Source organism: Phalangium opilio, unplaced genomic scaffold (assembly GCF_054372755.1).
Source record: "Phalangium opilio isolate 3A_F unplaced genomic scaffold, DU_Popi_V2 ptg000011l_1, whole genome shotgun sequence".
NCBI lineage: Eukaryota > Metazoa > Arthropoda > Arachnida > Opiliones > Phalangiidae > Phalangium > Phalangium opilio.
The window spans coordinates 2608535-2633683 of record NW_028324147.1 but is presented as its reverse complement, the minus strand read 5'-3'; the positions used below and the strand labels follow the sequence as shown (position 1 = coordinate 2633683).

Here is a 25149-nt window from a genome sequence, read left to right as displayed (position 1 = left end):
CGTTGCGGTGTGGAGCGGTGGAGTTTCCCGGGCCGGGTAAAAGATACAGACGGGGGTGTTAAAGCGAGGTTAATTATTTGGCACCCCTATACTTATTTAGTTACAAAACCACCCCCCTCATGGTAGGCGACATACTTTCGGGATGTATCCGATTCTGACCTCATGGGAAACGAATAAGATTTAAATTTAAAATAGATTTGAGTATGACCGTGTCCTCTTGCAATGTCAAATTGGGATGGTGTCTTTCAATTCTTTCATTCTTAGCTAAGCCTACGCGGTATTATTATTATTATTAGGGTTCAAAAGGTCAAGGAATTAAAGTCGAGTGTCTTCGACAACCTTGTTTTAAATGCAATGAACTTCGAATGAACAAAAAACGTAAACCAAGTCCACGTATTTTCAAATTAAACACATAAAAATAAAAAAATTCACCAAGTCCATCAAATTAGAACGTTCCTAAAAAGTAACATAACTTATAATCTTTCTTATTAAAGTTAACGTTTGCAGTTACTTCCTGTTAATCAGGAATGTACATACAAACAAATACGATTGAAGCTTCTGAATAAATGCGTATTCGTTAGATGTAAAAATATTTCTTACAGAACAATGGTGCAGAAAGGGTTACGTATATAAAAGACAGAATAGCTATAGCTACGTTACCCCCATTATGTTCTATCATGATTTCATAGCAAAGTTAGTTTTTAGACAAGACCCAAGTTCTTCTACCCATAGTTAAGAAGTAAGCGCATGATGGAAGAAAGTTTTTAGAATCATTCAAAAACAAAAAATAAAGAAATAAAATTCAAACGGGGAGGGGTCCTATACTCCTTATCCCATCCAAATGGAGGTGAACGTTCGCTGTCCATAGAAGAAGATTTATAGCAAGCTCCCTTAAGAATAAAATAAAAAAAGTTCAGATTCTGACTTCATGCAATCCATCCATGAATTTATTTCATTATTATAAGAATAAGAAATAAAAAAAATACTTTAAAATTTCTATGTACATAGTTTCCAGACTAGGATGATTCATACCATCTACACAAGGACACAAAGAGGACAGACTCCCTAGGAGAGTTAGTCAAAAGCCGGACCTCCTTGTGTAAATGGTATGAATCTGTATTTAAATTAATTTAAAGGCCGCAGTTTAATATTAAAAGGAAACTAGACTAAATTCATGGGGTGTATATCTAAAGAAAAAAGAGTATATATATATATAGTATTTTTGCGCGTTTTAGCGTGGTTGTCCCCTGGAACATTGCGTAAAAGCATTTGCCCCTCTAGGGGATAATGCCCCTGTATGCGAGCGGCGAACGGTTTTATTTTTTATCAAAGAGAGAGTCAAGGAAGCGCGAGGAATCGACTGCCTTTTATTTATTTTTTAGATCAAACCAGAAGTGAGAGAGAGAGAGAAAACACCGAATTTAGCCAAACTCGCGACCTGCGCATGTCAAATTGCCAATGCCCGGTTATTTCAATAATGCCCAAAAAAAAAAGAAAAAGTTTCAAAAATAAAATATAATTTAATGCATCGAGTAAATGCCCTTTTTTTTCTGTGAAATGGTAACTTTTTTCCATTTCAAGTGAAAACTGGAGACTATAGAAGCCGGGGTTAATAGCTCAGTTTGAACTGGTAAGGTGTTTGACTAAACTTGCTAACTGCACTAATTAACTTAAAGTTGAAGTTGAAACAGAGGGCGAGGAATTTTCTCTATAGTTCTATTAGTGAAAACTATTTAAATGCTACGAATTAAGTTCGAATTGTTCATGAATCCACGTAATTACGCTTATACGTGTTAAGCTCACCATGAGCTACAAACGCGACAAATTTCGCCAAAATAGGCCAATAATTAAAGAAGATACACATGATTCCGTGGTTTACCCAAGAGGTCATTTACGAAGTTCTCTATTTTCTCCGTATTTTTCATAGATATAGCTGATGATAAAAAGACGTATCATCATATCACTCTACATCCCATCCCATCACCATCAAATGACTACCAAAATAGAGGCGGGAGTGCAAAGTGATGTTGAGAGAGATGCTGCGCTTGAAAGAAGCAGCGGAAGTAAACTTTATTTCCCCATGTTTTTGGGGGAAGTGGAAACGAAACGGTTCCGCCAATCTTCCATGGCAACCGACTTGAACGCCCTGTCTCCGGAGGAATGCAAGTAGACCGTCACAATCGTAATAAGATCTATTTTTACTCAAAAATCCCCGCTAGTAGGTCGCGAAAAAAACAAAGGTCATGACACCATTAAAACCAAATTAAGGGCATATATACTCAAATTTCTCTGGTAAGTCTATAACTTCAAATGGAAATTTCTAAATTATTCCCATGTATTCATTATTTATCAATCCATCGACTTATGTCCGGCACGCACGATCTTTCTAAAAATGTTTCAATTAACTTCTCTTAAGCCTAACTCTCGAAAAACGTGAGAATGAATAATATGAACCGCCGAGATTAAAAACTTTTTGACTCTTACAAGTATTCTATTAATACTTCTTTGATCAAAAGCGAGGTTTAAAAACCTCTAGTATTAGGCGCGTGGGAGTTAAGTTTTAATACAGAAGAACTATGAGAAAATACATCGTGCCAAGGCTTAGCGTTAGTCTTTTTCCCGCCATTCCATTCCATTATTTCCCGCGCGCCGCGTTTAGTGAGTCTGTTGTGTGCAAATATACTTTACAACATCATCGAACTCACGAGCTACAGAAGTCTATTTATTAGAAGTGTTTAAGTTAAGATATTTACAAAGGAAATCCCGTACCGTAGAGTCGCCAAGGCCTAAATGAAGTTTGATGATAACTTCTGACGTAAAAATAAAAGAGAAGGGGGGGGTCTGGTTTTTCAGGTCTCCCTGACATTGGAAAACGTTTCGGCAAAATTGTTTGCTCACCGACTTTTTGCCGCGGCCAATTCTTCGATACGCTGCGTTTCTAAGCCTCGGTCACGGCATTGTAACGCCGGATTAAGGAGGGATTCCCTTGTCAATCATTAAAATACGCCATACTTTGATCACCTGACACCGTAGCTAAACTCTATTAGACCCTAAAAGTACGCCAAGGCTTAATGACAAGCGATATTGGTTTGAAATATATATAAATATCCTATCAAAAAATACACTACATAGTTGGTTGGTCAGGTTTATAAGGGATTTCTGTGTATATAGAAATAAGGTCACGTGGCACTGCCCGACCTCGACCCCTCAAAAACTATTATTAATACGCCAAAAATATTTCGAATAGGGGTTATAGATTTTATGACAGACGAATTGAGGGGCAACAAAAAAGGTCAAACTTGTGGTACGGTGTGGCGTGTGGGTGTTGCGATTCTCAAGCTTGTTGAGCGCTCGCTAGTGGCACCCTATTGAATTTCTTTCCTTGCAAATAATATTAGGAAAGGGATATAGGTGCCGCTAGTTGATTGCTAAGCCTAAAAAGGGCCTAATACTTGAAAATTCTTCAATTCAAGACAATACATCATAATTTTGTATTGGATTTAATGATGTTTAAGGTGAATAGATGTCCTTAATTAATTTTCAAACCTAAAAAAGGGCCAATTTCGTTAATTCCAATGTATTTTTTAGTCTAATTTTAAAACCTATCCGTGTGTTACTAAGCCTAATTCGAATTCTACCCGAAATTAACTAATTGCATTTATAATTAGCTAAAATTAAGCCTCGTACGATCATAAAATTTCCAAAACAAATAAAAACGCGTCCATCTAATTAAGCTAATTAGGAAAAATTAAAACCACGTACCACATTTTCATTTTATGACGTAATATGGAGGAACCTTGACTACTTAAAACTGGCCTATGAATCGTGCGACATTACTGTAAAGAGTTCATCTCAGGTCAAATATACAGCGCTTCGCGTTATTTAGGCCATATTTTTAATTAAAAACAGAGACAAGGATTAAATATATTGAATATTATAAATGAGATGGAATGGAATTGCAGCGGCGCGGTCGCCTTGTTGAATCTCCCCCAAAACTTGGCTAGAGGCGCTAAATTTTCCCTTTTAATTGTCGCTTAGCGTAAGGAGGGTTCGAAAAGTTTTCGTTAAGTGGTTAGGCTTAGGATAAAAATGATTAAACGAAAACGAAAATGAACGAATTTTTGGTTTAAAATAAATGAATATTTTCCCCCGGAAAAAGATCTTTAAAGTTTTATGGCCAACGGCTTTTACTTAAAAACTATTTAATCTTTCAATTTTATAATTTTTAATTTGTCATTTACGAATTTTTAATTGATTGTTAATTAATAACTATTCATGACTACCGCAATGTGTAATTATTAAAGGGAGTATGAACTGCGTGATTACCAAGGTTTATTTCGTATCGTAAAGTTTCTGATGATATTAACGTTATTCCGGGTTAATTTTAATTATAATAAAAAAGAAATTGATTAAGATTTATTAGGAACAACTTTATATTGAAAATAAACTATTCAAATTAAATTTAAAATTAATTTATAACGTTCAAATTTAAATCTAAAATAATTTAAAAAAAAAAATGTGAAAATCTGCGTAAAGTTACTCCGAGTTAATTTTAATCATAATAAAACCAAATTAATTAAGACCTACAACTTTGTATTGATTCAAATTAAATTTAATTTAATTTATAACGTTTAAATTTAAGTCTAAAATAATTTTTAAAAAAATTGTGAAAATCTGTGTGGATTCCATAAGAGCGGTAATTTAATTTATGCGCACCTCTACTGCGCATTTCCTCATGATTGCGCATAAAAAACATCTGTTTATTAAGAGCTAACCTCATAGACCTATAGGGGTTAATTATACCTTATTATATTATAAAAGTATCTTTACAAAATATAATTTTCTAAGAAAAAGGAAGGGTTAAGACATTTTAATGACAGCTTTAATTTCTTTCTCTCCAAATTTGCGCCCGCAGCTAAGATCTGCGCTGAGAGACTTAAATAATTAAAATAGATAAAACGTTTTATATTATTTTTTTTTACACATTTAATGTAGCGGTATTATTTTCCTTAATTATAAGTTTTAACCTGGCGTAGATCAAAACACAAGGAACCGGGTGAAGGGGACACACCCCTTTTGAACTAGTTCCATTAAAAATTAGTTTTATACCTTGTTAAGAAAATCGTCTTTCGATTGATCAGAAAAGTTAATAATATTTCGGAAAAAGAGGTAGGATACTATAGTAGAAGTTTATATTTATAACAATGAGAGAAGTGTTCAAAAAAGTCATCATATTTTTCAAAAATATTTGTATGTCTATCAACATAAGTTTATAAGATATGTTCCATATAAGTTTGTCACTGGTAACTTAGAAACTGGAGCTTGTCATGTAGTGAATAAGGTGGTTCATAGATTCGAGGTAAAGCGAAGACGCCTGGTGAGGCGCTGCTGTCAAATTTGGGCTTAGTAATGCAGACTAAATAGGACCTGGATGGAAGTCCTGCAAAATTAGCCACCGAGTGTAGGACTCTTCTGAACACTTCACTCGTTAAAACTTTCTTTTAATTTTAAAAACATGTGACGTTTGCGTTGGTAGCGGGTAGAGGGAGCCAGGGGTTGTTCTTTTCTTTTAGCGTCAAAAGTTGGGATGGGACGACGGCCATAAACATAATTGAAACCTGTCATCCAGGGCAGAACCGACACATGGTTCATTGGACCGAAAGGGAGTCCGGCATCTCACATATTTTTTTAGGTATAAATCTACCTTCGGAAAAAACTAATCATCGACTAGCTTATTAGCAAAAGAAATCAGGTTTTGACGATACAGAAAAAAATTATGATGATGATGATGATGATGATATATATACTAATTGGACTATTAATTATACGTTGATTTTAAATATAAATTAACTTTTTCTTTAATTAAAGTTCAATGTATAGTTTGAAAAAGTGGATTTTACTTGCTAAGTTTATATCGTCCATGTTTATGAATTATACTAATAATTTTCACTGATTTTTTAAGATAACAACTGTCATTTCCATGAGTTTTAAAAATAACCACTATTTTCCTTGTTATTTCCATGAGTCTCAAAAGTATATAACCACGATTTTCTTTGCCATTTCCATGAATTTCAAACCTAACACGATTTCTTTTGCCATTTCCATGAATTTCAAAAATAAAAACGATTTCCTTTGCCATTTCCATGAATTTCAAAAATAAACACGATTTCCTATGTCATTTCCACGATTTTCCCTGACTTTTCAAAGTAAGTATTAATATCCCTGCTATAAACCACTTCCCGTTTTCCATGTTCTTAAAAACTCTATTTCCACGAAAATTCAGATTTTGTACATTCACTCTCTAATATCAGAGATTAAATCTCTATATAACCTAAGCCTAACGTTAAAAATAGAAAAAGAAATAAAAAATATGCAAAATAATCATTTCTAATATTCTTTCTTAAATTCTTCTACAAGTAATATCATCTTGACTGCAGTTTTAATTTTACGAGCAGTTTCACGTCGTCACCGCTGGTTTCAAAAAAAAAAAATTAATTTCTGTTCTAACTCGATTTGAATTTTACTCTCTCTTTTTTTGTGCCATCTTTGGGAACTTAGTATTTTTCAGACTTTTTAATAAAAAAGATTTTTTGTCCCAAGTTTTTTCTATTTTTTTTTTTTTTTTTTTTTTTTTTTTTTTTGCTCTTTTCATTCCTCATTTTGAAGACAAAGGCTTAACGAGTTGTAAAAAAAGTATAAAAGTGCCTCAAGCAGCAAAGACCCGAGTCTAGACTCGGTAAGAAAATGAAGAATCAGGATAAAAAAAAAAGAAATTTTGAACATCAGAAAAAAGAAAACTTGAAACTTTAACTCCGTTGGAATTTTTTAATGAGAAATTATTTAAGTTTAAGTAAAGATGAAAGTTATATTCTTCAGTTTTTTAATCAAATAATTGTTGAAGCTTTTTTCTTTAGATCATCTTAAGCCTCGGTTGTCGTATTTAATTCATGGGCCATATGGTTAATATAAGGGCTAACTTTGATAATAATGAATGTTTTTAACGAAAGCCTTAAGCCTAACTGATTATAATTATAAATGAGAGCTCACTTCCGTTTATGGTACTTATTGAAGAGGTTAAATTGCAACGCTTGTTTTTAAATATAAGCGTCTCTAAGCCCTTCATAAGTTTATAAGATATGTTCCATAAGTATGACACTTCGTAATGTTAGAGACTTACAGCTCGAGCTAGTTCGAGAAAAGTTAAATACTGTGACAGAAATAATCTTTGACAACTTGTGTTTAAAAATGCATAACCCATAAAACCTCAAAATCCTTTAAAAAAGGTTTTGGGAAAGAAACAAACCACAAAGACCTAAAAAACATCCTTTGTCTGTGCAACGAGACTCTAGAACGGGAGTTGCACTCAGTTTGGTCAACCAAAAGTGCAGTGCACAAGTAACACCGAACAATCTCCGAGCTTCCCTTATCCACTTTTCCAAAATAACACTGTCTCCCTTTATAGAGTCTTTAAGAACAACCAAACTATTCAACCGAGATTTGGTAAAATTTCCCGGACAATCGTAATACCCGTAAATCGCCAAACACGACAGCAAAAACTTGGTTTAGAAAAGAGAGAGCGTGCACCACGAGCAAAAATGGGGAATACTTTAGGCCCGAGTCCAGGATAAAATAGACTTAAGCCTTGGCGAACCAATACGTCTGGGGATTCCAGGGATTGAAAAATACCAAAATAAAAAAAAAATGTAAAGAAAAACGTAGGAACCACCCAAATCCTGTCCACGCGTTTACCATCATCACTTTAGCAAAGGTTTTTTCTTTTGACGAGAGGAATATGAAGGTAGGAGTGGAGAAGTTGAGTTTATACCGGCAGAGAAAAACATGTATTTTTCAAAGTTTATATACCTCCTTTTTAAATCCTTGGGTCCGCCCTCATTGCTTGCTTGCTTACATAGAGTCCTCGTTCCCTCCCCCCTAAGTTACCTAGCCACCCTGAAGTTCCTGACAATCCATTTATATTTATATATAAAAACTATGGGAAAGATTTAAATCCCTTAAAATGTACCTGATTACCGAGGGTTTTGGACTGACAGGGTGGCGACCCAAAACCTTAACTTCCGACCTTCATATCTCAAGCTGCTTAGGACTTAAATGGAAATCCTTTAAGGATATCTTAGCCTAAACTGTCCTCTACCGGACGATACTAAATTCTTTAGCCTAAACCAATCAGGGGCCGAGATACAGAGGCATGACTGCGTTTTAAGTCAACTCGTAATTTTGACAAGTTCCGAGACATCACGGGCGAAATATGGCTTGAATATCTTGTTTCCATCATTTTACCTATGCATAAATGTACCCATGGTTTGCCTTTTTGATAAGACGTCAAGTAGAAACGTGTTCCCCTTATAGCTAAAATTTTTGTTTCTGTCTTTTTTTTAACCCCCTAAAAATCTTTTGAAGGCAGTAAAAAAAATTCTTAATACGCCTTTAAAGGTGTTGACTATATCCAAGCGCGGGGGTGGAAATCTTCCTTTTCAACAGAGCTGTACCTTCGCGGAACTTTGGAAAAACGGCGGGAAGGTACTTAGACCACGAAGATTTCAAATGGCCATCAGTTTCGACTCAAAATAGCACGGTGAAAAACTATGGCGTAGGTATACAACTTGCTAAATCCCGTACAGAATAAAATAGTGCCTAACATTTGAAAAGATTTACTGTATAGCGTGTGTCTGATCGTTTTAGCTTAGCGACATTACAAAACGATTTGCGTGGGGTGTTTCTTTAACTGTACTTAAGTTTTTAGAGCCGTCGTTTTGGTTTGCGTGCTGAGAGAACAGATTCGCACATACTATGTTATGGCCAAGGCTTACCGTTTGAAATTTATAGCGGACTTTATCCGTGGTCATTTCCCGCTTTCCCCTCACTTGAACCAACGCTCCAAAATTGGTTAAAGGAGCGGGTGAGGAACTACATATCAAGGTCTACTTAAGCCTTGGTCTAACAAGTAAGAAAAAAAATTAAGTACTTACTCTGGCAATTATTGTTGGAGTCTGGTTCGTAACCTTCCTTGCATTTGCAACCGCCAGATGGCAGAGTCCAATTGCCATCACCTTTACACAATAGTCTGGGTTCTTCGGAGACAACGACGCTGTTTTGGACGCACTGTCCTTTGGCGGCCACGATGGCGGTAACTTCGCGACCGGTCGGTGTGTCCGGGAAGTAGGCGAAATTCGCGGTCAAATTGGGACAAGTGACGTAATAAACCTTGATGGCGATGAGCGATAAACACGCCCCTTGATCGCGAAAGGCGAAAAATACGCCCCTCTTGGTCACTTCGACGCTACGTATCTCAGTGTTAATTATGACCTCGCTGGTCGAGGTGAAACGACCTTCGTCGGCCGCTATACGGTCAATCAGCTTGTAAGAGTCCGGTTCCCAAGGTGGGGGCTCTTTGGTGGCTGTGTCAAACTCGTAGTACAATAACGAGAATGTCTCCTTACAAGAGAGGGCCATGCCGGGGAACAAGTTGCAGTCTCGCATACTGAATTTGATTTCTATGTAAATACGATTGGCATCTCCTCGTTCGATAAACGGTGTCCATAACCAGTTGTTGACGTCGTTGTAAGCCACGTCGCAAACAACGTAAGAACGCCAATTTATACCTTGTTCGAAATTCGTGAAACTTTCTTCTACCCACTGTTGAAAGATAACGAGAAAAAAATAGGCCATGATTAAAATTAGGCTTAAGGTTTTTAAAAAATGTAAATAGGCCTAAAAATAGATCAATTTTTAAAGGTGTTGCTAGTCATCTAGAAAATGAGGAACATTAAACCGTAACATAATGATTTCACTCATCCTTTGAGTTTGAAAGCTATCAAAGGATTTAAAATGAATCTACAAATTATCCAAATTTTTTTTGACGACGTCGTAAAAAACCTTAAAGATGGGAAGGGAAATCCTTCATAATTTTCTTCCATCAACCAAATTCTAACTCCGTATTATCTCCTCTCATTCCTCTTTCCCTCTTGAGAGAAAGCGAATGAGAGAGAGAGAGAGAAAAAAGAGGGAGTGAGAGAATGAGTAAGAGAGAGGAAGAAAAACCTTAAAAAAATCATCCTCAGCTTCGATATGTTTATAAAATTTTATTGTTGAATCCGTTCACGTAAATTTCCTAAGCCTTTGCTAAAGGGGAAAGAAAAAGATGTAGGAGAAAAAAGAAGCTCAAGAGCAAAAGAAAGAGAGAGAAAAAAAAAAGAGAGCGCGTGGAAGAAAAAAAAAAAGATTTCTCCGTCTCTTCCTCTGGCGCTGTGTGTCCCCCCCCTCTCTCAAATTCTCTCTAGCGTGCTAAACGATGAGACGGCAAATCAACTCTCCGCTGTACAGGGTGTGGGAACTAAAGTACCGTTTCATCTACGGTATTCAGTGGAAAGAGGACATTTTGGGGCAATCAAGAGTTTATAATAAATAAGAGTAGTGTTAAAGGTACTGTAAATCAGGCATCGACTTGTTGGTTAAATATTATTACAGTCCCTTTAATTCAAGGAAAATATATTTCTACAAGGTTCGTTTCCATGACGACGAAATAATTGCTAAGCCTTGTCAAATTAAGTTTAACAAATTTTTAATTAAAATCTCGTGTTTATTAAGGCAAAAAGGTTTTAAAACTGACCCTTGATAATAAATAGTTTAAAAGGAGAATGTTAAAAAATGGTCACTTTCGGGTACTTTATTGAAACATATCCTTAGTAAAGAAACTTCATGATCATTTGCTCCTGTCAATAGATCTCAATACCACTTTTCTTCTTCCTTAGTTTCCCCGTTACAGAACCTCGCAATTGAGACAAACCCCAGTATGCCTGACTACATTATCACAACCCTAGGCTTCCCGATCATACTTATAAACGCCGCGAGGCCTTCACCCCCAAATATTCGTAGATACCCCATTAATTCAACAGAACCTTAAAACCATATCTAACCTACACGTATAACCCCCGCTTTTCACTTTATTAACCCAAACCTCACGAACAATATCGACCTCGCACGCGCAAATTATCGATCGAACGTTAAAATATGATAGCGGGGTTTAATCAAAGCTCGGCCTATTACCTATAATAAACGGTTATGTTGATACTTTAACGCTAATGTAATGTATAGTAACAAAGTATCTTTATAGCGATATAGAAAGGGGGTGCGGTATTACAAGGTACTAACAAGGTTTTCGGGTCACGAGGAAAGAAAAAAAGAGTGTAGCCAGCGCGCGCGCCTGATTCATTAAGAAACTAGTAAAGGAGAAGCAAGAACAGTTTTGCACGCGCAGAGAGGGGGTGGAAGAAGGGGGTGCAGCGCGAGATCCGTGATTTTTTTTACTTATTTTCAGGGTTGGGTCCTTATATTGGAAAAGGGGGGACGGAAGAACTAAGGGGGGGGGCGGAGGCAAATCGAAGGGTTACTTTCGATTTAGCAGACATGCTTGACACAAACTCCCCACATTTTTAGGTATATCTTTCGTTGATGAGGGCAAAAGTGAAGTAAGTTTTGGCTGGCTTTAGAGAATGTATATAGTTTTTTAAAGTATGAATTGAGAGTTCAAAGGTCATTATTCCTGATTGCTAAGCTATGGGATATGGCAGGCCAGGTCTTGTAGAAGGTTAAGTACGGTTATCTAGTTTTAAAGTCAATTTATTTAGAGTTCAAGGTCGTGATGGAGTTTTCTCACTGCTACCATTAAAAAGTTGACTAAATTATCTTCAATTTGGTCTATTTATCAATAGGAAAGACCTAAGGTAACTTTCAGAATTTAAATACTTGTAAAGAACAAAGGCTTAACCAATAACAAAGCATTAGATGTTGGGAGAAAATTCAAACAAGGCTTAAGGAAATTTTCAAACATAAAAAATGTTAAAATCCATTGCATTACTAGTAACGAACGCTTCGAATAAAATTGGCAGTTACATCGTTTTGGTTCTAACCCAGGGGCAGCTCCCCCTCCCCCTATCTCCTGTTTTCCCATGGAGGGCTCGATTTTTAGAGCAAGTGGATATTCCATTATTTAGTAGACTGTTAGAGAGACTAACTGATTGCTCTAATATTAACTCCCCGTACTTGATAATGTTTCAAGTGTTACTCTTTTTTTTTTCTTTCCCAAGTACCTTCTATACATCTCTCTCTCCTCTCCCTATCTTCCGATTTCCCTTGTAATCCTATATAGGTTTTTTTAATACATGTCAAATATTTTAGAGACTTTCTATATTCGTCAAGAAGGCACATACCAAGTTATCAACCAGAGATTTTAAATTTGCCTATATAACAAGTTATAATGATGAAAATTTTGAGTGACAATGTGAAAATTAAGTTGCATTTTGAAAAAGAGGGATTTTTTTAGGTCAAAATTGGACTAAACTAGTAGAAAAGGTCGTTGCATTTACTTTATAAATACTAAATACTTGTTAAGCCTCGTTTGAATTTGAAACATTCGCTAAGCCTCGTTTGAATTTGAAACATTCGTTAAGCCTTTTGTGAATTTCAAAATCTCGTGCGCTTTAAATTCGTAATGCCACGTGCTTTAGCCGATACATTAATAAATATATTCGTTAAGCCTTTGTTCCTGAATTTCGAAATTCCACGAGATTTATTTAACGATTGACGCAAGTAATACCACGTGATTAATGAATACAGTTGGTCCTAAAATGTGACCTAATTTATTAACCGATAACCCCAATCCTTATATTTCTAATCAAACCTTAATTAACTAACGTCTGGTCGGTCTGGTCTGCAGCAATGAGTCTGCCTAGTCAAGTCATAATAAAACGGACCCAGACTGTCGTAACCCAAAACCGAAGCGATAGGTTCTCAAAACAGAATGTTTTTGACATTACAAATTTATAGTCACGGAAAACCAGCAATACTCGGTTTTTTTTTCTTTTTTTTTAAGATATCAAGTTTCAATTAACACAAAGCACACAAGGTTGCATAAATCGCACCTGACACGAAACTTCATAGGGGGACAAATAAAAAAGGGGGGTAAACCGATATCTACATTTGATAAAAAAAAACCGCACACCATAACCATTGCGGCTTTGAATCATGGGTAAAAATACAATACCCTTCCTCTCTGCTACCGCCAGTAGGGAAATGTTAACTGAAGGAAAAGAATAATTTATTATAAAATGTTAAGCCTTGGGTCCTTGGATAGTTTGGGTGCGTGAACAAATACAACAGATGGTGCTGCAGTTGACTTTATTTGTTAAAAACCTTAAGCCTAACTAGGCCTAGTTTGTAGGGTCATAAAAGAAGGCTCGAACTTAGCTAGGGCCCCCATGAACCATTCTTCATTATATTATACACTATAATATAAAAACCGAGATTGGGGCCCCCTATTTTGAATAAATCATGCAATATTAAAGGGAAGATAGAATTGGCTAACTCTTTTTAGGCCCAAATATCTAAAGTGGATTCAATAATTTAGAATATTTCACACAAAGCTAAGCCTAATTTGTTATCCCAATTAAAAACAACTTCTAATTATACACATTTAAAAACAATTCTATCATTTCAAGGCGAGGGGCTAATCACACTCGAATTCCCTGTACACCGTTGCATTACACGTGACCTTTTAAGTACGTGAAAAGCGTGTACTCAGATTCCGCTGAGTCACTGTCCCCTCGATCGTTTCAAAATCCCTACTAAATTAAAGGTTTTCATTTTCACTTATCTAAACTTAAATTAAGTGTGAAAAATTGATTGATCAACCCTTCATTCATCCTCCCTTTAATCGTTGTATTTAACTCTCCCTTGAAGCGTAAAAAATCTCCAAAAATCATAGGTAGTTATTACAATACCATCTCATTTTCAAAAGGATGATTTGAAAAAGAAAGGAAAAAAAATGACGCCCGAATTCGAAGGCACTAAGCCTAACTGAGAATGAATGAATAATAAAAAATCTCCCGACTAATAATACGGTTTCAAAAAGATCGTTTTGTTATCCTCATCGATTCTCAACAAGACCCCGTTGTTAGGCCTTGGCATGTGTAAAAAAATTCCTACCAAAAGCAAAGGGTGCATGCGTGGCCCTAGTGAGTCTCCTGCTAGAATTTTTTAAGCCTCGGTTCCGAATAAATGCACCGTGTTAAACTAAAGAATAGGTGGGGGAGGTCTCTTATGATGTAACACTTATAATGAAAAAATGCGTGTAATTTTCCCTTCCGGGTTTGCGAACAATTTTTGAACGCTACTTTGAGTTTAAAATTAACACGTAACACCTTCTAAACCTCCCCCAGGCTCCAGTTTTTAAGTTACAATCATTTTAAAACAATTGGGGAGGTTAAGCCTTTGTAAGTTTCTTAATTTTAAGATTTTATACGAGAGAATGTATATAATATATTTACAGAGATTGACTATAACTAAATGTAGCTACAAATCCATAAAATATATGAATTTATAAACAAACAAACTCAAACAACTACATTTTGCGCACTTTAAACTGCGCAAACAAAAGTAAAAAATACTATTGTCGATTAATATTTTAGTTAATTTCCTGTCCGCCATATTATAAAATGGCCGCCGTTCTAATATTAATGATGAACCAATTTCCTTAACTAAAACACTAGCTAATTTCGCCATCGTATCTCAAGGAGTTCTGTTGATTTATAATTAAATCAATCGGCTCCTCACTCATTATAAATATATTACCATATCGAATTTAATTTTGCATATATATATATATCATAATCATAATTATAATTCCAGGTTTAATTTAACGCGCATTGTTTAAGAGAAAATATCGCCGATAAAGTTTCAGGGCAAAGAGTGAAGACAGAAATAGAGTGAACGAAAGAGGGGAGAGTGAGAGAGAGAGGGAGAGAATTTTAAAATAAGATTATATAAAGCAATATTAAAGAGAGAGTAAAATTTAATAACAATAGATGTGAAAGGGAGAAAGAGCCTTAATTGTTTAATAGGACGGTTAAATTTCACCGATAATTTACAATTTTGCAGGCTGCCTACCGTTAGAGAAATATTCCCTTCAGTATTCTAGAATAAGTAGAGTTTCCAGTTTGGAATTTTGATAAAGGCTAACGAGCTTATTAGAGAAATAAATGGATACTAACAAGAGTACAACGGTAAACGCTTTAGAAATTAATACTCGCAATCATGATATAGAACTAATATACCGCTTTACCATATCCATCCCATAACCCTTTTCGCTATAATGGTATGGGCAGGAGAAATCGCTTGTTTTCGCCACATTACACCATATACGCGGGGGTGATGGCTACCGGAATAATTTCAAGAGCAGTTAGCAATTTATTTATTTAAAGGGAATAAATTTTATTTTAAAATCTCCCAAATTTAAATTTTAAAAAGGGTCGATTTTTACTTCAGATTATTATATTTTTTATAAGTTAATGAATTTAAAAAATTAAAAACAGATTTAATTAAGTTATAAATTCCCAAGGTATTTACGTTTTTCAGCCAAAATCTATTAAGGCTTTTTGATGTTTAAAATTACTTTCAGTAAAAAAGATAATTGTAATATAATAATAATCCAATAAAGCTTTAATTATTATTATTATTAATTATAGAACAAAAATTCTTAATTTCAAACTGCTCCTTAGACTCTTAGATGGAGGAGAGAAAGGGGTGACTACGTTCCTCTGAACATCGTGCAAGGCTTAGGAGTTTGTTACTGTAAAGATGGGGATACCGGGATATAGAAGAATGCTCCTGAGCTTCCACGCAGGGCGCTCTTATCGGAATAATTACTATTTGGTCCCGAGTCTAGATCCCGTCCCACCCCACCCCTCTTCTAAAGATCTTTTCCCGCGGTTTTCTTATCTTTTAACAATAACCCTTGCCCTCTGCCCCCCTTCTCAAAGTCTCCGGTTCTAGAAACCCAGTGTCTCTTACTGCTAGGATTAAAACTGTAGCGCAAAGATGGCAGGAACGGATAAACTAACTAAGCGTTACCATGGAAACATCGCGTCTGGCATTTAATCCCAAATAGGGATTTGAAGTTTTTGTTCTTTATGAGCTATTTTTCACGAATAAAGTGTAATTTTTTCCCTTATAATAGTATATCAAGGTCGTTATAAATTTAATTTGAGCACTGTTTGTTTGCAGTACAAGGCTACAGTACTATGGGACCGTCGCAAAAAGCTATAGGATGTATTTTTAATGGTATATCAAGGTCAAATGAAATTAATTTCAAAAGACCACGTTACGTATTTGTATAAGCTCACTTTGAGCACAAGGTCACCAAAAATCACTTCATCGTAAATTCACCTGGTTCCCAAAAAAATGGACCAAAAATTTTAGGGAATCAGCAACCATACTGGTCCATGTAATGACTTAATCATAAATCTACTTCCTCTTTTTTTGGAATTAATATAATAGAAAATTTTATAGGTAAAAACCTTATAGGATATTAAAGTCATAAAAATAAAGGTTGGAACTTGGACGTTACTGCTGCATGCATGCGCCTAGCATTTTGTTGGTGGCGTTTGACCGGAAGTTAGCTACTACTACTACTAAAACGGCATTGCTCTGGGCGTGGTAAAGTCACCGGAAATGACACGCCAACGTTGAAGTCCTTATATACTATTTTGCTCAAGCTCATTTCCGATTAGATGTCAAAATGATGTAATAAAAAAAATAACACAATGCTATACCACGAGAAACAAAAACGGCGGGAAAAAGCAAAAAAGGCGCGCGTGGACGGATTTCCCCCAAAGATATACTTAAATGCAACAAAATACAATTAAATCTATTCAGTAAAGGCGACAATAAGGTACTAAATGAATTAAAATTAACAATTTTAATTATCTTTCAAGAAGGATTGTTTTTACTCTTAATTAAAATGCAGTATTAAATTAAACCAGACTTAATAATTTTGTTTCCATTTTAGTATCTATATGGAATATTATACATAATAACGTCACGCGTGACAGTATACCGTGTCACGTGGTACAGCACCCCACACAGGGGACCGAACCGAAAATATTAATATTTGGATTCTGGTATATATAGGCGAAAATAGGCCTAACATTTAGTAAAGCTAACGCCAGTGAACTAATAGAGATGAGAAATAGGCCTTGGTCACGCGAACAATCGGTCAAGTGTTGGGTTGTTGGGTTCTAACGTTTCACACGTTTGAATATTAAACAATATATATCGACGGGGTTTTTATGTCGCTTGCTTTTTTTAATGTTCTTTTCATTACTTGGCAAACAAAAGGTGGAAAATTAAAGAGATAGTGTATGTTTGTAGTCGCAGTTTAATGAAAAGGGGTGGCTATCTAAATTAAATGTGTTATTTATGTGCTATTTTAATAATATTAAGTGGAAATTCTATTATGGTAAGGTGTTATAAATAATTTCATATCAAAGTTCAAACATAGATGTCCACAGGTAGTAAAAAAAGGCGCTAAAATTGAATTAAATTCACTGGAAGGTCATCCTAAAATATTAGCAGACGAATCTTTAATTTACACTCCCTTTAAATCAACCAAGGCACATGCGCAGTGCACGCTTTCTCATAGAAATAAATACTTCTTTTAATAACGCAAAAAAGTCGTAAAAATATCACATCCTTCATTTCTCGCACCCCATTTTGCTTAATTAATTTTGACGCGTTCTTTCTTAAGCCTAATTTGTCCTTAAAAGATGCTCGCATATCAATCAAAAGAATTAAAGAAGGAGAAAGGGGGAAGCATAAAAAGAAGAATGGTATAAGAAAAAAAAAGGTCCTCGACTCATTTTACAGTTAGATTTTTTCCCGCCATTATAAACGCCTACGCCCTGTTGGCTTTAGCGCGCCAAAAACAGTTAAGCCTTTGTTTCTTAATTAGCGTAGGAGACGGGAGGGAATGTTAGAAGGGAGTCCCGGACTGACGAATATCATTTTCACTCTTGTGATTAGGAAGAAAGACGTTTATTGTCGCGTTCCCTGAGTTCCCCAAAAAAAAAAAAAACGTAGCGTTGCTTGACATGGTTTGTACAGTAATAACGCGCTAGCTCATTTTACAAAAGTCTTTTAGACTATTAACGCACAGTTTTATATTTGATTACGGTGCATGATTATCTACCGGTTTGTAAAAGATTAACAGAGAAATTTTCGTTTGAGAAAAATACGCTAACATTTTTCGACAAGTCCCAAGAGAAGCTGGAAAGATCACCTTCTTGGGTTATTTACCTTATGCCAAGAACCACCGCTAGAGGCACTGCGAGTCAGCTAACCTCCCGCGTCATAAGTTCATATGTTCCATAAATTTGTCACTGGTTACTGAGAGCTTGTCATGAACAGAGTGGTTCTCGAACTAGTTATCTCGAGCTGTAAAGGCCCGTTTTCAATCAACCTTTTCCAAGCTTTTCGCTGTGGCTTTTTGGGGAACTTTTGACGGGCTTTCGAAGATAAAAAATCTTCAAAAAAATTAAAACGGAAAAGCTGAAACTCGTATCGTTTTCAAACAAGCTTCAAATGAATAAAAAATTACAAGTGGGCGTGTTTTCTAGTGTGTAGACGTCATTTTCTTCTCAAAAAAAAAAGTCCTAAACCCGTAGCAAAACGCGCCAAAACTGTTTGAGCGGCAAAAGCTTAAAGAAAATGAGAAGCAAATATCAAACTCATTTAGATATCTGCTTCTCGAAGGTTTAAAGCCTGAAAAGACGAAAATCTGAATTTGAAGCTTCTTTGAAAACACCAAGATTTTTTGCTACGGCTTTCCGCTGCTACTTTTGAAGCAAAAGCTTAATTTTTGTTCAAAAAAATCTTGATTGAAAACGCGCCTTTAGTCTCTAACATTACGAAGTATAGGTAGTGTTATACTTATGGAAGGAACATATCACTTATAAACTTATGTCCGTCTGGCGTTGCCTCTTGGTTGGCGCTAGGGTAAATAACCTAACATGGATGGCGGTTAACATTACTCAAAGCTTGTTGTCCTCGGTTGAAATTATTTAGTAAACAAAATAAAACATGAATTCATCTCCATCTGTTACTAATTTTCTATAATTTTATATTAAAATGAAAATAAGCGAGACTTTTCTTATTAAAAGAAAACTTTTAAAATAAAGTTATTTTTTTTAAAAGCTGGGGGTTTTTCATCGTTAAATCCAGGTAAAGATGAAAGGATCTTCCCCGACCAATTTACAAGAATACCTGAACTGCAGCTCACCATCTATTCATTCACGTGTGGTCTCTTTCTTAACTTGTATTACAAAAGCACTTCAGCGCCGCCAGTATAAGATGAATAAAGAAAAAGAAAGAAAGAAAGAAGAAAAAACCATCCCCTTAAGGTTGAAAACCCCTAATAATTAATAAATTTAAAACCCCTTTTTATTACCGTTTTTCATTGAAGTTCAAAAGTTCAAAGCAACTTCGGCGGAATTTATAATAAAAAAAGAATTAACTAGAGTTTTACCAACCGTCTCGAGTCTCTCCAGAAATTTGGTTTTAAAATAGAAATATTTCATTTCATTTCAAAGCCTTAGCGAAATTTATTTTTAGATTTTTAGCGAAATTTATTTTTAGATTTTTAGCGAAATTTATTTTTAGATTTTTATTTTTAATTCAATTTAAATTAAACTAATTTTTTTTTCTTGGGTATAAAATATTTAAAAAATGAATAAATAAATTTATTTTTTTGGATCGAAATTCTCATTTTCGAAAAGAATATAAAACAAGAGGTTCCGGCAGACACTAAACTTTTGCGACTTGTTGCTAAAATTACGGCGAAGAAAACGCCAGTTACTAGATACAAATATCGACATCTTTATGACGTCAGCGAAACGTCGGTACGTGTCTTTCAGTTTTAACAAAAGTAACTAAATACTCGTACAATTTCCTAAAAATTTCCCAGCATTTAAAACTATCAAAACACAAGCCTCTATGACTGAATTTAACATATTTGAGAGTTAAGACTTGCTTGCATTGATCAAAGTTTTAACTAATTTTAATTCATTTTAAACTCCAAGCTGGCCACAAAATAAATAAATAAAAAATGGTCCAATGAAAATTAGCCAAAAAATGAAACCCCAACCCATCCCCCTACTTTTGGCACTTCCGACAAATTAATTTATGAGAGAAAATTCGGGATAACGGCAGAGAAAAAGAAGATTATAGCATACGACAAAAAGGGTACCAGAAGAAAAAAATTGTTTTTGAAGGAAGCTCGGCGAACCCATGCAAGCGGCTCAAAGTCATTTATTATTTGTTAGCCTGTGAACCAAAATTTTCCAACCCGGTCCCCGGGATAAAGAAAAAACGATAAATTAGGGCCAGCCACAATTCATATTAATAATAAACCTTATACGTAATATTATAGCAGACTACGCTTAAAAAAAGCAAAACAAATACGTGCCCAAGTTAAGAAGCTGGGAAGTTAATGGGGGCCAGAGATTTTGAAATTTAATTCAAATTTATTTATTGGTAAATCTATATTTAGGGTTTTAATTTAATATTCATAGTTTTCAGGCTAGGAGTATTGATACCAATTACACTGCAGGAGGTCAAGCTAATTGGCCGGTAATGGGCAGTACCAAGTAGTATGGCCTCCTAGTGTCTATGAAAACATATTTGCTAGCATAAATACGCCATCATCCAACCTAGCCAGGTCAGTAGACATAAAATAGACGTAATGTAATCACTAAGTTGGACTCGAAATAATACAAACCTAACTTGTTCCCTTGACTATATCAATTCCAACGTAATATCCTTATATATGTATATATTTGGGTACATATATATAGCTTATATTTTGGCAATTTGAATTTATGAGAAGGTATCGTGGAGCAGGATAAATTCCTTACAAATGATCCTCACCTACGGACCCATTAGATGACTCCAGGGACCACTAGCTGGATTATAGACCCCCCTTCCCTTATTTTGAGCCCCCCTCCTCACACACACAATCCATATAGCTCAGGTGCACGAGCTATACTCTAAAGCTAGTCTCGAGATAGGGAGAGGTTCTCCAATGTCCCGTCGCTTAGCAACCGTTGCTAGGCAACCAGTTTTCCTTCTCCTAGAACTAGCTTGACGTAATGTCACTCTCACCTTTCCGAAATTTGTTTGGCGCGCTTCGTGCCGCGTGTGTTGTTGGTGGTGGTAACTATAGCTATTGCTAAGCCTTGCCAGGCATCTTCAAAATTTATAATATTGTTCAAAGATTAATACGTTTTGGCCGCGTCACTTTTGAGGGCAACGAATTTAACTGAAATTAATTTTAAACAATCGTTTAAAAGACCCGACTCAACTCTGATAGGAGAGGAACTCTCGCGAGATTTATTGAATAGTATATTTACCTGGCTAGAGCTGCTGAAATTATAATATTCGTTAAGCCTAATTTGAAATTTGGCGCGCGCTCTTACAATTCGCAATGTCACGTGAGGTGTCTCGTGAATGCGTTAATATTCGTTAAGCCTAATTTAAAATTTGGCGCGCTTTAACAATATTACGTGCCACGTGAAATGCGTTAAGCCTAATTATTCTGAGTTCGAAAATTTCACGAGATTATTTTAATACTTTAAACAAAAAGAATTCATTTTATATTAAATTTTTTCATTTTCCATTATCAATCCCTAAACCACCCAAAAGTCTATAAATAACGCATTTTTCCCTAATGTTCTCTTGTAGTGTCACTAACGGTATAACTTCCAATATAACAAAACACAGTCAAAGGTAAGGACTGTCATTACTGTATTTAAACTACTAATCGCAGTCTAGCACGTTATTCCCAATACCAGTCTTAAAATTCACCGTAAGGCAAACATACGCGTATTAATACAACAATACAAACCCTCATATTGGAAAAAACAGTATGGGAAATTTAAGGGTGTATCAAAACAAAAAAGGAATTCGATTTTTCTTTCCTTGTTTATTTGCATTTAGATAAAGTTGACTTATATATGAAGGAGAGCTGGGGGAGGGGTCAAAAGGGGGGCATTACCCCCACGTAATCCTATCCTAGAACATTGGAAAAAGGAAGCCAAGGCCCGGAGAGATTTTGTTATTTATTTCAACGTGAGCTCGAGGTAAAGCATGCACGTTTCATTTTACAAATGAAAGTAAATATCGTTGACGAGACTCTTGACTGTTAAGTAGCAGAAAGAAAACGGTACCTGGGAATACCCCCCATTTAATAGATATACATTCTGTTTACCCCTTACGTAATGGGACTGCATGGGAGGGGGGTTAATTTAGTCAGTGTCTATGGATGTCTAGCCAGTTTTTATCATTAAGTATATAGGCATATATATTATAGTAAATGTACTTACGCCTGGCGTTCTGGCTTGAGGACCATACGGGAACCTTGTCCATTCTAGAGAACTTTCTGTTGTGGTATCCAATAATACAACTGCAAAATAATAAATAAATTGGAATTAATATTAGATATAATTAATGAAAATTAATTAAAAACACGAAAATAGTATATTGTTTTTAACCAAATTTGAGAAAACCACGAATAAGTATAGTGTGAAAACAAGTGTTGCCAGTCATTTGTAACGTATGCAATTCAACCGATATCGACAACAGACTGAAAAGCTCGTAGTTCCGTTCAATTCAGTTCAAAACAAGCAGGAGATGCTTCAATAACAAAATACTGGCAACCATGAAGCGCGGTTAAAGTTAGGAAACAATATTTGAAACTACTAACAAAAATTAAAGCAAATGAATGGATTTTGATCTGAACCAAGCTATTTCGGACCATACTGTTGCTAAAAATGTCTGTCAGTATAAATCACTGCTTCGTAGACTAGCAACTAATAAAAGCAATGAAATCGTTTCCCAATGGTGTCTAGAGGTATAAGAGAAAAAAAAAATAGATATTTCCTATAGAAATAAATGGTTTTATAAATCATTTTAGAGCTTCCTATCGGCGCGATCTTAAATCAGTTTCTCTTTCATAAGGTGGATTCGCAAAGGCGCTGAAACCACTCAAAAAGCGTAAAGCTGAAGCTGAAGCTGAAAAAAACTGAGCGCTTTTTTTTCCAAAAAAAAAGTTTCATCTTCAAAAACCAGTTTAAGCTTCGCGCTGTACCTTTCGCAAAGCAGCAGTTTATATTAACAACCGCTAGGGATTCATCACAAAAATATAGAAATAAAATGACGTCGGTGAATCGGAACTTGTTGCTGTTATTATTATTAAAAAAGAAATTATTACTTTTGAAACGAAAAAGACGAACCCAAAACCTTATGCGGAAAAAGCACCGTTGGTGGGTTCATCCCATCTGGAAAAACAGAAAAACTGAAGGAGATTATCAAATGATAAGCCTTGGCTGTTAATGGGGAAAAATAGATGAGTGGCTAAATGTGCGCATGTTTTGGTTATTATCAAGGTTTATCAACTGAGTAAATTTCTCCCTTTTCCAAAATATTACTGAATTGGATATGTTTTAACCTGAAATTATTGCTACTTTTCCAATTTATTCTAATTAGATTGTTTATTGTAACCTCTTTCCACAATATTGTTATTTTATCTCATTTCTATCCTTTTTGCTATTTTCTTCTCTCAAATATTTTTCGCTGTTTGTTATCGTTTTCTTGTTTAATTAATTATTTCACAGAAAACATTTTCAAGATAACGAGACACGATATTCACCGTTTTAAAATACCCGCGTAAATAATTTCAAAACCGTCACCCCAGTGCCCCCTTTTTTGATTGGCTCTTGGCATCACGTGGTACGGCGCTGAAGCTGAAAGATCAACCTCGGTTTGATCTTGGCTGAAACTTAAAATCAGCCTGCTTTCAGCGTTTGCTTTGCGCTTCAGCTTTAAAAAACCAGTTTTTGCCTCTTTGCGAAAGAGTCCGCTGAAACTGATTTTTTCATTCAGCTTTCAGTTTCGACTTTCAGCTTCAGCTTTCAGCGCCTTTGCGAATCCACCTTTATACATTCTTTACCCTAGCGGCTTTCCGCTAGCTTCCAGCGCTTTTTATATCATCGCTCTTATACCGAACTAGTGAAAGAAAGAAAGAAGAAAAGCGCTTAACGGCGCCCGCTGATCGTAAATAAATAAAGAACGGTCTGAGAACAAGAAAATTCCATTTACACTTCGACAAGTTTATAGATCAACACAACGGCCGGCCGGCCCTACGAGAGAAAGTAAATTTATACCTGAAGCCTAAAAAACTTTAACACAAACTATGTCCTATAGATAGAAATTGGGAAGAAAGGATTGATAAAAGAAATATTGATTTAATGTCTGTCCAGAATTTTCAATATTTATGGGTTTCAAAAGGAAACATTTGCATATGGACGTAACTAGTTAGGCCTAACGTTCGTGCTATGGTTCTTTTTTAGCAGATGATACGACTCAAAACCTTGTTTAAAATTTGTTTCTCGTTTCAAACTATGAAAGAAATGTACCAAGGCTTAACTTCACCACGTGACATTACTCTATGAACTGTTAAAGCGCGCGCGGAATTTGAAAATTCAAAAACAAAGGCTTAACGAATTTTTGCAATGCGACCTTACTTACAAACGCAACAAATTAAGGAATTTTTCAAATATTTACAGGATAGCTTGTGTGTCCGTTGTATCAGGAGCTATATGGACTTTCCTAGCGAATAAGGAAGGCATAGGCCTAGCTGGTTTTTGGGTGCAATGGGAATAGCTATAGCTTTCTTTGATGTTTATTTAATCCCGGGCATTAGTCAAGAAAACCTAATGGCAGCAGCGGGTCGGTCGTCTTAGACACGGGAAATACTTCGACGGTGCCGTTGTGATAAACTACTTTGGCCCCCTAACAGTAGCCAATGCTATACAGTATGATAGCCCTAGTTCCCTTAGGCCTTGGTCCGAAGAAGAAAAAGAAAAAAAATATATATAGATCAAGTTGGACCGGAAAAAAAGGTTGCTAGCTTGCAATAACAGCGTTAACCCTAAGTGTTTCTTCGTCCTTTGACGTTATATCCTTTAAAGGGTTTCCCGTTAGGCCTAATAGATGACGTTACGTTACTTTGGGCTCCTTTTACAAGAACCAAGGCTTAAGAATGATATCCACCCCCGCCTCCCCCCTATAGCTATTTCTTTATATACGATACGATATTCGCTGTCAAAGTAGGACCTAGATGCCTTGTATGGACACTCAAAGAGATACTTAAAACAATATGGTCAAATTGCTCAGTTGATTCCCGATGGGTGTGGCTTAAGATGACTGAGACTCCTCCCCTTTCATCCAAATGGCGGCGAACTT

At 35.6% G+C, this 25149-nt stretch overlaps 1 protein-coding gene across 18 annotated transcripts in view; it reads right to left on the bottom strand.

Annotated features, from left to right (window-relative positions):
• Positions 1-25149, bottom strand: part of Eph (Eph receptor tyrosine kinase) — a 316120-nt gene that overhangs the window by 16719 nt on the left and 274252 nt on the right. For all 18 annotated transcript variants that reach the window (XM_089857914.1, XM_089857898.1, XM_089857909.1 and 15 more), the window contains 2 exons: positions 22230-22309; positions 8988-9654 (listed from right to left, as the gene is read on the bottom strand). In XM_089857914.1, the coding sequence (XP_089714040.1) occupies positions 8988-9654; positions 22230-22309 (747 nt within the window). The remainder of the gene's footprint in view (positions 1-8987; positions 9655-22229; positions 22310-25149) is intronic.